The sequence below is a fragment of the Notamacropus eugenii genome, chromosome 3 (genome assembly GCF_028372415.1).
Source record: "Notamacropus eugenii isolate mMacEug1 chromosome 3, mMacEug1.pri_v2, whole genome shotgun sequence".
In the NCBI taxonomy this organism is placed as follows: Eukaryota; Metazoa; Chordata; class Mammalia; order Diprotodontia; family Macropodidae; genus Notamacropus; species Notamacropus eugenii.
Window position 1 is genome coordinate 91,860,082 of NC_092874.1, and position 13,849 is coordinate 91,873,930.

Sequence of the window (13,849 nt, forward strand, 5' to 3'; positions counted from 1 at the left end):
TTACAGGTTATTTCTTCTACTGATGCTACTGAGTTTTTGGATGGTCAGTTCTCATTAGCACTAGTCAGATAAGTAAAACTGTGCCCTCATGGATATTGGAGAATCCATTCTTCTCTTGGCAGTATCAACATAATTCATAAAAGTGGACTCCCTAGGATAATTGAAAAAATATGCCAAAGATACTAAAATTTGAACTCCTTAGCATGGGCAGCTGAGACCCTCCATATTCTGACACCTTGCCCTCTTATACTTTTATCTCTTATTATTCCCCTCCCCAAATTCTACAATTTGTATTTTTTTTATAGCACTGTGAGATTTTAAACAAAAGAATGACATTATCACATCTATGAATAAAGCAATCTGGTAATAGTGTGAAATAGGGAATGAAAGGAAAACTGAGAAAGTGTGGAAGACCCATCAGGAGGCATTTTTTATCATTCCTAGCCAGTAATGAGGGCCTGTACTAGACTGGTAGCAGAAAAATACTACTGTTGTAGAATACTTAGGATTTGGGAACTGATTGAGTATAGGAGGGATAAAGGAAAGAGAATAGTCACAAGAAACACCAAATACCAAGATGAAGCAATGGCACCTCACATGGTACCTTGTATATCATGAATCTTCAATAAGTCTTTATTGATTCTCAGCCCTGTAGAAGAAATGACGAAGCAGATTTTTCATTTTGGTTAAGAGGTAATCACTCCAGATACTGAATATTGTAGACGCTATCACACTAGGGCACTAATCTGTTGATTCAACTTGGTTAACTGTTTTTCTCTGTTGTAGAAAAAGCCCTTGTAGTTGCATGTGGGAGAAGGGGCACACCTTAAATAACTCTGATATAAAAGCAAAATGCATTAATAAAACTTACTTTAAATGTCTGTTAAATGAAGACAGAAATATTGTGCCAAATGGAACTATCCATTTAAAAAAAATCATGATTTGCAATTATGAAAAAGTATAGCATTGTCATAGATGACAAATTCCATAATTGATGAGTCACAAAATGAGAAGGGCCAAGTAAGTATGGAAAGAGAACAGCTGTGTGACCTCAGTAAAGGCACTTCATGCTTCTAAAATTCGGTTCACTCAAAACACAGAAATGAAATGGCTAGACTAGATTATATAATCTTTGAGGCCTTTTCTAGCTCTACCATCTTATATTCTAAGATCAGAGAAGCTGCTTAGTTTGCAAAGTAAGCTAGAAAGAGTTCCAGATACATTGTCTTTCCTAATACCAGCTAAAACACACTACAAGGTGGCATGGAGAGTATTACATTGCAATCATTGCTGTCCTTTTCAGATGACAGAGGTCCCTTGCCTGGTAGGGACAGGCTGACCCTTGGGAAAGATGGTACACTTCCTTGTGCCTTTAGGCTGAGCTTACAGGCAGTGAGGTGTTTCTCTGGTTGTGGGAACAGAATTCATGACAGTCAAGGACATTAAGAAAGCAAATACTTAGGAAATAAATGTGGAGTCCTTGGCTCATTCTAGGAGAAATAAGGAGGAAGACAGATACACACAGGCTGGCAGGAAAAAGAAGGTTGGGCCACAGCCTAATAAGTAAAATAGCAGAAGATATGAGCCACTTAAACATGTACAGCTCAAAAATATTTTCCTCAATTTTATCTAATAGTGTTATTCAGTGTTGGCTGAAGTGACTTAAAGTATTCTACTTGGCAGGCTAATTTATTCTGTCTTTATCAGAGCTCTGAGTGACAGATACACTTTAAATTTAATAACATAAGTTTAACAATACTATCATTTCATAGTTGATAACCTTTTGGAAATAGTATCTAACTAATAATGTAGGTTACCTTCAGATTTAGGGAGGAAACTGAGTGCTTCCAATGTATCTTAAGTTAATGACACATTTCGTGTTTCCTTGTCACTAATTCATGATTTTCTAGGCAGTTTGGTGGACTGTTTACAAATTCAGACTTCAGAAAACCAGATGCAAAAAGTCTTTCCAGGATACAAAGAGGATGAAGTAGAATATTGATTTCTAAGGTCATGGAATTTTAGGGCTCCCAGGGCCTTTATTACAATATTACAAACCAGACGGGTTACAACATGGCCTACACTTTCTAAAGGCATATTCCCATGAATAAGAGCAGGGAATCATTGAAATACTGAGATTTGTCTATCACAACCTGCAGTTCTGGAATCTCCTTCTCTTATTCTTGCAACCTTATTTTTACTCCTTTCTACATGAGTGTGACATTTTTCTTTATAGGGAGTCTAGTAAAGAAAATAAAATATTTTAATACACTATCAACATAGAACATGGAGGGCTAGGATAAGGTGCAAACAAAGTGCCAAGGTGGGTGGAGAGAGAAAGAGCTAGCAGGAGTGGGAAATGCTATCCAGAATGGCTTCATCAAGGAAATAGTATTTGAGATAGGCTTTAAAGAATAGCTAAGGTTTCAAAAGGTGAAAATGCAAGGATAGGACATTTCAGGCAGAGGGAATAAGCATAGTTGTAGGCACAACACTGGGAAAATGTAACTATATTTGTGGATATATAAGGAATTCACTTTGGCTGGAGGACAGACTAAATGTAAGGCAAGGTAGGGGAGATAACTCTACAAAGACAAGTTAAGATCTTGCTGTGAAAGGCTGTGAAAACTAAAATGAAAAGTCTGAATTTACTCTTAGATAATGGGAAGAAGCCATCAAAATTTTTCAAGTCAGAAATTTACAATACTGGAGCTGAGTATTTAAGAAAATTATTCTGGCAATGATGTTTAGACAATTTATTTTCCCATGTGACTAGCATGACTTTTTTTCATACAATAATCATTTAATAAATGATCAATGAATAAAGCAATGGAAGATGAACTGGAATGGGGAAGAACAGAAACTAAGAGAACTGTAAGGATACTTTTGCGATAGAGAAGTGACAAGAAGAATGAAAAAGACATGATAGATATGAAATATATTCCATGGATAGAAAAAAATTAAAATGCGAAAAGTATGAGTTGCTATAATCTTAAGTGATCTTAAATATTGAAATTTTCACATCTTTGTGCCATAAAGTAAAGCAATATACAAAAACCTCGATTAAACATTTTTTCCCCAAAAAGAGATGTCCTCTCTATACCTAACTGAACAAATCATATTTTGTTGTGGTAACACTCACTTTTGGTCTGGTTTATAAGAAACAAACTGTTAAGTCTGTTAGCACAAAGGGCCTATAAAAGTTCACTTTATGTTTAGTTCTCATTAAAGACAAAAAACAGACACTGGCAGCTTCTAAAATAGTTTCGGGTAAGCTGTCACTAATACATCCTTTCATTTAAGGTTATGCCAGCTATGCATTAGCTAACCATCCAACTAGAATTTGAACACATTTCCTTTGTGCCTCCTAGACTTTTAGTATTATATTGGCCTTAGCATCTATCCCATGATATATTCCTTAAAATGTCTAACAACTTCACAAACAACTTCCTTTTGGTACCTGGAATAAGAGAATTTTAGAACTGGAAATATCTTTTGAAATTCTCTAATTCAGCATTTCATTATGAGAAAACAAAGGCCCAGAGAAAAAGGGGGCAAAGACTCGACAGAACCCTGGTCAGCCTCTAGACTCCTAGATCCAGGGGTCTTTCTACTAAACCATTTTGACTCTGTTATCAACTCAGTATTGATAGGGAACTTTACTAATTGGGTCCTTTAAAAATCTCAGCATTACTGTGAAAGTCCAAGCTGTTTTTGTCTTTTTCAGTATAATGTATTAGGCATCAATACTTTGATATATCTGTGATCTCATCACTCAAGACACTCCTACCACAGGGACGGACCACAACCTGCCCAAGCCTTCTCATCCAATGTGACTCTTATCCATGTCCTACCATTCGTTAAATCCTCAAGGATCCATTCCATATGCTTCAAGATGTCCTCAAGCTTTCTCAACACTCGGTGGAGAGCAATGAAGAACACAGTCTTCCCATCATTGGTCAGTTCCTCTTTGCCCCTGCTATATGCCTTACTGCCCACTTCTCCAGTGAAAGGTCTCCTTGATGGCACCCTTTGCACTGGTTCTCCAGGGTAATTCCTTGCTAGTTTTTTGTTGTTGTTGTTGCAGACTACTGTCATCCCACCAAGTGCCTCTACATTGACCTTTGTGTAATACTCAACTTTAATCTAGAAGTAAAGGTCATCCAAAGGACAATGACCTAAATCGAATCAGATACTTAGCAGTGCACGCTAAGAATTATATTTTAAGGAATTATCCTAAGAATTATATTGTGAAAAGTACTGGATAATTAACTTTATTGATATGTTTCTTCCTGAAATGAAACTGGATGCTATATACAGAAAAAGCATCTTTTTGAAAGAACATTAAATTGTTCACCTGTGGTGCAAGAAAGAAAAGGAAAATCTCAAAGGTCTAATTAGAGAAGACAGAGAGGAGTAAAGAGGAGAAGGGAAGTAGGGAGAAGAGTCAGAACATTATTTCTCCCATTTGCTGTCAGAGCCAAATATCCTAGGAGGTTCCATTAAATTTGTTGACCAAAGGATGAGCACATATCTTTAAATGAGATCATTAAAGCAATTCATGGAAACTAGGTCTACTGTCTGAGCTAAAGTTCAACAAATGACAAAAAATAATGTAAAAATTTAGCCCACTCAGTCAGTGTCCTATGTTCCTGGAAATTGATTTATGCATAATTTTATATCCATCTGACGTATTCTACTGAGGAACTAGGAACAATTAAAAACTTTTAAATCGATAAAATGTGAAACCAAAATAACATAAACATAATATCCTGGAAATCATTAAAAGCAATTTATGGGCCATGCACTATATTAAACTATCCAAAGTTCTTCAAGAAGATTTAGACTGTAGGTAGTGACAAGGATTTACATTTTATATTTATCAGGAATCTCTTTCCTACTGCCTTTCACAAAATGGATGAATAAATATTACCTGGTATCTACCCCCCAAAGAGCTTACAGTTTGTTGAAGGAGAAAATAAAAGACATGTAATCATCAGAGACAGCTAGATTTGTTAAGATCTTACTGTGTGTCAGGCTCTGGGACACATGCGTGAGATACAAATATAAGAAAACAAGACAGACCCTACTCTCAAGGGGATCATATCCTAATAAGGGAGGACCAACATGAAGGGGAACTAAAAGGAAGAAACTACCTACACTGGAGTGTTGCAGGTGGTAAGGAAGCATAGCAGTCAGAAGAGTAAGGTGAGCAAGCAATGAAGTGAAGAGTAGGGCTCCTCCAGAAACAACAATCCTGGGTAAGGAATTACCAATAAGTAAGCAGTTTTTAAGCCTCATATAACTTCAGCTTAATTGTACCATGTTTAGTAGCTAGATAATCACTTCTCTCTGGACCTCAAAATCATCATCTGTAAAATAAAGTGGTAGATTAGATGATTTTAAAGTACTTTCCAGCTCTAATATTCTATATCTGTTGAAATAATTGCCTCCCTATATCCTTAATGGCATGGGGCTTAAATGAAATGGGAGTGGTACAATAAAAAAAGTGTCATGATAAAATAAAGGATATTCAAAACATAAAGAATGGTCAGAATAAAGGCTTGGTGAATGACAGGAAATACTAAACATGGTAAAAGAAAAACCAATTTCCATTTTCTGGGAAGCTACCCTTAGAATATAAAACACTGGAAAATGAAATGCACTTGAGATCATTTAGTTCAATCTCCTTTTACATATAATGCAACTTGATTGGAAATATTTGAGAAAGTAGAAGGAAAGGGAGATCAGTCAATCAACGAGTATTTAAATGCCTACTATGTGCTAGTCACAGGTGCTGAGGTTACAAAGACAAAAGAGAAATACTCCGTGCACTCACAAACACTGTAGACTTTAAGGAGATTATAACATGTCTGTATATAGGTATACCCAGATAGATCTGAGGTGAGTGGCTGAGGGTACTAGAAGGTGGAAAGGTCAGGATTATAGAAGGTGGTACTTGAGCTGAGTCTTGGAGGAAACTAGGGATCCTGAGAGGTGGAGATAAGGAGCAAGTGTATTTTAGGCATGGGGGCAAGCCAAGGCAAAAGCAGAGGGATCAAAAACAGACTATCACATTCCAGGAACACTAAGAATACCAGTTTGACTTGGTTATAGAATATGTGGAGGGAAGATATGTATAATAAGGCTGGAAAGGTAAATTAGTGGCAGTATTTCAAGGTTTTGAAATGCCAAATAGAGGAGTTTATATTTGATCCTACAGGTAATAGGGAGCCGCTGAGGTTTAGTTATGAAGGTCTTATAGTTTAAGAAAATCAATATTTTTAACATTTTGCACAAATTGTTCATTTCTTTGCACAGACAAGTAATTCATCAATTACTCCAATATCAGTAACCAATCACTTACTCTCTATTAAAATACATCAGTTTCATTTTTTCTAGTGTTATTAGGTACTAACATTGTCCAAAACTATTAAGATATGATTTGCTATTTTTATTATATAATAATGAAAAAGACCCTTTGAATAGTACAATAGTAAATCAAAAGGGGACAATAAGAGAGGAAGCCAGAATAGATATAAAATTGAAAATAGGAGGAAGGCTAGAAACAAAATATTGTATGATGGAAAGTATACTAGAAATGTAGTCAAAAGATCTGAGTAGAAATTCACTCTCTGCCACCTACAGAAAAGAAATATGACTGCATTTGTGTCATTGGGCAAATTGCTTAACCTCTCTGGGCTGGGCCTCAGTTTCCTCATATGTAAAAACAGAAGACTGGATTCAATGATCTCTAAGATCCCTTTCAGTTCTACAGCCATGAGGCAATGAAATATCAAGATTTTAGCTCTGTAAAGGACTTTAGAGATCACACTGGCCAAAATAATTTTATAAATGAGGAAACTGAAACCCATGGGGGTTACTTGTCTAATGCTGCAGTACTGTTCTACTGGAGTAGATTCTCCCACCATGGATATCATCCACCTATATTACTAAAAAGTCTTCATGATATTTATCAGATATAATGTCCTTTGGAGCTTTATTTTCTATTTTAGGGAAGTCCAGTTTAGAGTTACCAGTGGCTTTGATTGCTCAGGAAAATAAAAATCTGGATCAGGCCAGGATCATTTTACAAAACACATTTCCACTCAAAACCAAAGCTGTTTCACTGAAACATTTTTCAAATGCCCTGTATGGTGAGTAGTGATCTTACTATGCTGGCCAGATACAGCCCACTAACCATATGCTTATTATCCATGACCTAGAGTAAGGCCAATACTAGGAGAATATGGCAAAGAAAAATTTTAAAGGGGATTCCAGAAGGCATGATGCCAGAGCTAACAAAAGCCAACAAACCCCCAAAGGCACAACCTGTCACTGTGGGCAGAGAATCAAGGTAAGCTGCATGTAATGTGGAAAAGATGTATTACTCAATATAACATGCTTTGTCACCAAACTAAAATCTTCTGCCCAAATCCCAGTTCTCTTACTAAATACATCTTAAGACTTAAGATTGACAGTGTCACCTTTCAGGTTTGTGACATTCTAATACAGAGAGTTTGTTGACTCTGGTCAAAGGGCACTGATTAATCACCTCATTACAAAGCAAAGATGCTAAGGAAATCCCTGGGGCACACAGTGAGTTAACCATAGCACCAATTACAGAACATAGAGTCCAAGTTTCTAGTCTGTTATTAGCCTGATCTAATCAATCAATTTTTCTTCCTAATCAAGTTTTAGCAAGATTTCCCTATAGGTTTTGGACCTGGGGTAGGAGACTAACATGGGAAATTACTTATCTACACTGGCAATAAAGACAAATACTTTTTGATCTCTACTGATCAGAAGGAAGTCAAAGGCAGGTTGTTTTAGTGAAGACTTCCAATTTATCAGAATATTTCTTCCCAGTGGTGACAGTCCTCATTGTAAGGAACTCTTTTCTGGAAGGACTGGAATTTCCGCAAGCACAAAAACTCACCACACCAAAAGGATAGGAGTGGGATCATTCCACGTATCCTCATCACATCAAGGACACCAACAAAAACACTCAAAAAAGTGCTTCAATGCTTGCATGGAATAACAAAATCCAGAGTAAGAGTTCAACTCAAAAGAGGAAAAGTTTTGAGGGTGGTAGAGATAATGAAAACAGCAAATACATGCATATGCCTCTATTTACTTAGACATATAATTTCAATTCAACAAGCTCTTTGAACTTGCAATGCACTAGGCCCTATGCAGAGTGCTAAGGATATAAAAATATAGATAGGTACGTATATCATACATTTCATTTCTAAATGTAGAGGAGAGGTTGTATGGCAACCCTTCTCTAAGACTATAAGTTTCAGAGAAAACACTGAACAGATAAGTGCCTCATGTAGAGCTCCTTAAATGAGATCACAAATCATGCGCTCATTCTCTCTTTCTCTGTCTCTCTCTGTGTGTCTCTGTCTCTTTCTGTCTCTCTCCCTCTCTCCATATATATGTGTATATATATATACACACACACACACACACACACACAGTATGCATATATTACATATGTAGTGTTGATACATGCATCAAAAGAAATAATTGCAAACCAGTGAATTAACCATTTTACCTATAAAGTATACACTCAACATTAAACTTTTCCAAAGAGAATTCTCCATGGAAAAGGGCTCAGTAAAGGTAGTCACAGGGTCTATTTAAACCCCTTTATGTTAACCTCTTAATTTCAAATTCAAGCACTCAAAGGAAGGCAAGGATCTGCTCCTTATTTTGCATCCACTCACAAGGCCAACTATGACATGTGTCATATAGATGCTATTCCCTAAATGTTTATTAGATTAAAAAAATCTCATTATGATGAAATGTTTTACAAGGCACTTATGAGCACAGTCCCCAAGGTCAGCATTACAGGGAGGGTACAGTGCCCCTGATAAGGCCAGAGACTCTTGATTGTATATGAAAAGTCAAAACTACAGCCACATGATAAGTGAATAGTATGGGGGACTTTAGAGTACTTTACAATGGATTCAGAAACCTGAATAACATTGCTACCTATTTGTGCATCTATTCACTTCGCTATATCCAATGTCATTTTAACTTCCAATTCGTTAAAAGTTTACCGTCATAATTTCTTTGCAGTGCTGACCTGTATAATCTAATTTAAATGAACAAATATTTGCAGAGCAACTTTAGAACTGAGAGGGCTACAAACTGTCCTATGACAGTCTCCATCATCAAGCAATTTACCATGTGTTACAAAAGACGCTTTCTAAAAATGCCAATGGTATTCTTTACTACTTAATTCAACTATGGCAAAAGACTGATACCTTGTTTCTTTAACAAAACAAAAAGATGTCTTGGCATAGAATGAGTGATATGAAGTATCACTGTCACTAATGTGTAAATTTTTTTAAAATAAAAATGTTTACATCATCGCTGTAATTTAAAAAGGCATTTTCCTTAGTGGTTGGGGAATAAAAGTTAGTATAAGATTTAAAGAGCCAGGTAATGTGAACAGAGGTGACTTGAAAATTCAAATGTTTCTTCTAAATGTGTCATGAAAAGAAAATGTTGGGCAATCACATTTTAAATACAAATGTTAGCACTCCTCATTTCATACAACTCATTAAGATTAATAACACTTCACCATGGTCTAGTGGATAGAATTCTGGATTTGTAATATGGAAGTTCTTGTTTCTACTCCTGCCTTAGACACTTACTAGCTGTGTGACGCTGGGCAGGTCATTTGGCCTCTCTGAAATTTAATTTTATCATCAACAAAATGGAGATAATAATAGCTTTCTTTCAGGATTGTTGTGAGTAGCAAATATGATCATTTGTTTCAGGCACTCTAAAACTATTAGCTATTATTTTCTCCCACGAAATATTAGTTAGGGTTCCCCCTTTTATCCAGTCCACTAGGGCATCATCCACCCTTCTGCATTGGCAGAATTTTAAATGATCAAAAGAAGAAATCTTTAGTAATATGAGTACTATGAGACTGTGGGTATAAAAGTACATATACCACACACACGCACACACACAACACACACATGCACATTAGATAGACAGATATAGAGATAATGTATATATACATTATATACACAGACATTGTCTGCTTAAGAAGGGAAATTTAAATAGAGAATCTAACACTACTTTATCAAGACTTAGACATACCTAAATACATACACACATATTACATATATATGGGTATATACATATATCCATTTATAAACTGTATCTTTCAAAACTGTATACATGTGATTCCCTTTCTAACTTAATGTATTTCATTTAATTAAAAACCAAAACATTCAGAGAAGGGTTCCTTGGGCTTCTCCAGCCTGCGGAAGGAGTCCATCAGACATGCACAAAGGTTAAAAACCTCAGCTCTAAGTTTTATTTAAGAAAAATATGAGCCCATGGCCGGGATTCAGATTGTATTGATTTCATTCTTTAAAGCCCTATCTGATTAGCAAACTTCAAGTTAAAAGCAAACTATGTCTCTCTAAAGATCTCCTAAACACAGAAAACAGAAAGGTGTGAATACATGCAATCTGAGGAAAGGTAGAAGAAAATATGGTTATTTTGCAAGGTCTTAAGATCCACTACAATACTCTGAGATTGGGAAGGACTCCTCTAGAAACTAACAAACAAGTATGTTAAAATAGCAAGTAACACTTTCTCCCTGGCTCTAAGTCTACTGATTGCCAGGATCAGGGAACTGAGGATCTATGTTGCATTTCCGCGCAGCAGCCCTCAATCTTTCATCAAAGTTTCAGTAATTTTCATCAGATGATGACCATCTTCCTCAGGCCCATTTAAATTAACGAAGCACTTGTGCCCATGACAGAAACAAGAGAATCCCCCTCCACACTCCATACCCCGAAGGGCCCTGGGAGGGAGGAAGGTGGTGGAGATCAACCTTCAACAGTCCCAAACCAGTGTATTACTACTGGAGAAACACTGGGTAGCGTCATGACCAGCTCTGCCCCAAATGGTCACTAAAACTACCCCCTTTCGCCCCTCCCATCACTGATCTCCTCTTCTCCTCCCATCGCTGCTCCCACTACCGACCAGCATCCACTCAACCAGGAGTACAACCATAATGAACTCAATGCACCCTGCCCCTGCAACCTATCACCTTTCATTTTCCTAAAAGCAGAAGGCTCTGCCAGGGGCAGGAAAGCAGCTCTTTGTACCAGATGCAATAATGCAACCTATCATAACCCCTCTTCCATAGTGAAACAGTACTCTCTCGCCTAGCTATCCAAAGACCCTAAACCAAGCAGCTCCAGTTTTTTTTTCCTTGTAAGGCTTCTCAGATTCCATAGATTGCACGCTGTATCCCACAAAACACACACACACACACACACACACACACACACGCACACTCCCACTCATGCACACGTTCCCTTGCTTCTCCTGGTACATCTTCACAGCTCTGCTTGGCTAAGCAGGCAGAAAACTTTCCCTGTGCTTCCCTATGCCCCCAACCCCTCTTATCCGCAATCCCCTTCCTTCAAGACTTGTTTGTTTTACCTTGTGGCTTTTCCCCGGGGGGCACCTGACTTGGTTGGACGCTCCGGCGGTTTGGTTCATGTCTGGAAGTTAGAGGGACTTGGCGCTGCAAACTTCTCTGCACCAGGGGCAGGCTTCAGATCCAAAAAGCAAGCGATAGCGGCCCCCTCTCGGGGATGTGCGAGGTGTTTACGCCTCCTGATCTCTAACGAAGTCTCTGGAGAGCCTTGCAAGTGGGTCGACTGCCTGGAAAAGAAGCCCTCTGGCTGTGGATTTCTCTGGGACTTTTTTGCCCGACACTGAAAAGACTGAGTTGGCCGGAGCTCCTGGGGGTGGGGTGAATTGCAGAGATCAAATAGACAGGGGGGTGAGGTGGGGGGAGCTGTCAGCCTAGCTTGGGAGGATCCTCTCGCCTACTAGTGCTGTCTTCAAGGAAACCGTCCCAAGGATCCCACCTCTGGAGCTTCGTTGCTGTCCACTCCAGCAAGTCCTTCAAGAGCAAAGAGCCTGGGAAAAGGAGGAACAGGGGGCGGGGGGGGGGGGGGGAGGAGGCGAGTAGGGGCGGGGTATTAGATGTCAAAATTGTGCTAGCTGCAGGCTAGGAGAGGGAGAAGAGGCAAAAGCTGCAGGGGGAGGAGGACTTCGAGCATCAAAGGCAAAGGGAGCCCAGGGTCCGGTCCAGAACTAGGGGGCGTGATCTTTGCATCCTCGGAGAGAAGCTGCAACTTGGCGACATGCACCGTTGAAAGCAGAGAAGACGAATCGACAGTAGGGCAGGATTTTTTTAAACGTGTTTGTTGTGGGATTCACGCCGGAAGGGAATTACAAAGGGCAGGCGTGGGAGCTCCCAGCTCAAACCCCTCCAAGCTCAGCTTCCCCGGGCTCCTCTGGTCCGCGCTCCTGCAGTCGCACGCGCTCCACACTACCAGGATTCGAGGTTCCGAATCTTCCCGGGACCGTCAGGAGGTGGCATGCTAGGCTCTGTCAGGCGCTGCGTCTTGAGACAAGGATGAGAAATTAGGAAACTGTGCGCAGAGGGGGAGCTGGGCCTGGGGAGGGGCGATGAGAAAAATAAGCAGAGTGGCAGACGACCTTTTTGCTGGACATGCCCTGCCTGACACAACAGCTCTTCGTGGCAGTTCTTTTTCCCAAAGCTTCTGACGAAAGTGATTTGGAGGTGCAGAGCATGGGTTAATCTGGGGACCTCTATCTCCCACCTCCACTATTCCCCCCAACACATATACTAGGCTGCCTTTTTCTCTGCCTCAGGCACGTGGCCCAGGTTCTTTTGCAGGCAGAATGAGTGGGGCAAAAACATTTTAAAGGGCAGGTGTTTCCAAAGAGTAAATTGGGTGGTCTTTGAGATCCCTTCCAGTGCTGAGATGATGTGGATCTTTTCTTGTGGAAGACTTTTTAGATGTTATGAGTTATTCCATTCAGACAGGTTTCTGAGGAGGGTGGATAGAAGTTTGCACCTCGATACGCATAAAGACCAAGGATTCCATGGAAAGCAGTTGATGTTTCTGGAGATGCTGAAAAAAGAATGAGCTGCAAAGTTAGGGATTGGAATTAGAATGTTAATATTTAAGACAGAAGGGGACTTAGAAAAAAAAAGTACAGGTGTTTTTCACCTTTTTGGGGTGTTTTTGGTTCCATGGATGGCTTGGGTAGGTTGGCGAATACTATGCATCCCTTCTCAGAGTTTTTAAATGTGTGAAATAAAATGCATAAAATCACAAAGGAAACCAAAAATTCACAGAAGCAAAATTATAAATTTGTTTTCCTAAGTTCACATGCCCTGTAAAAACTTCCCAGACTTCAAGTTGGAACCTCTCATTTTTCCAACCCTCATTTTCTAGATATGGAAGTCTGAGGAAGACTCAAAGAAAATTAATGTAATCCTCTCTTCTGGAAAGTGGCAAGCAAGGGCATTAGGGATCATTTATTTACCCCTACATAAATAAATATGACATTTGTAAAGTGCTTAGGACAGCACTGGGATATAATACATGTTTATATAAATGTTGGGTAATATTGTTAATTGCAAAAAAAATAACAATAACTACATGATGCTGGAGAGTCTATGTGGAATCATGGATAGTGCACTAGACTTGGTGTCAGAAAAATAAACCCAAAACTCAATATTTACTGGCAGTACAAGTCTAAGGAAGACACTGGAAGAATTTAAGTGATTTATCAACGATCATGCAGCTAGTTAAGTGTCAGAAATGAGATTCAAATTCAGGTCTTCCTAACCTTCCAAAACTGTGTTTACTTTATAACCTCCTACCTCTAATCAGTAACTGAGGACATTCACTGGTCAGTGTTAGGACTCTCCCTCTTCACATACAGATTAAGACTCCTATCTTATAAGGGAGTTGAA

The 13,849-nt window shown here is 38.8% G+C and overlaps 1 protein-coding gene across 1 annotated transcript in view; it reads right to left on the bottom strand.

Moving 5' to 3' along the window:
- DPP6 (dipeptidyl peptidase like 6) overlaps positions 1-12,327 on the bottom strand; it is a 1,325,443-nt gene extending 1,313,116 nt beyond the window's left edge. Inside the window, exon 1 of the mRNA XM_072652136.1 lies at positions 11,488-12,327. Within this exon, the coding sequence (XP_072508237.1) occupies positions 11,488-11,547 (60 nt within the window). The 5' untranslated portion in view covers positions 11,548-12,327. The remainder of the gene's footprint in view (positions 1-11,487) is intronic.
- Between the last annotated feature and the right edge of the window lie 1,522 nt (positions 12,328-13,849).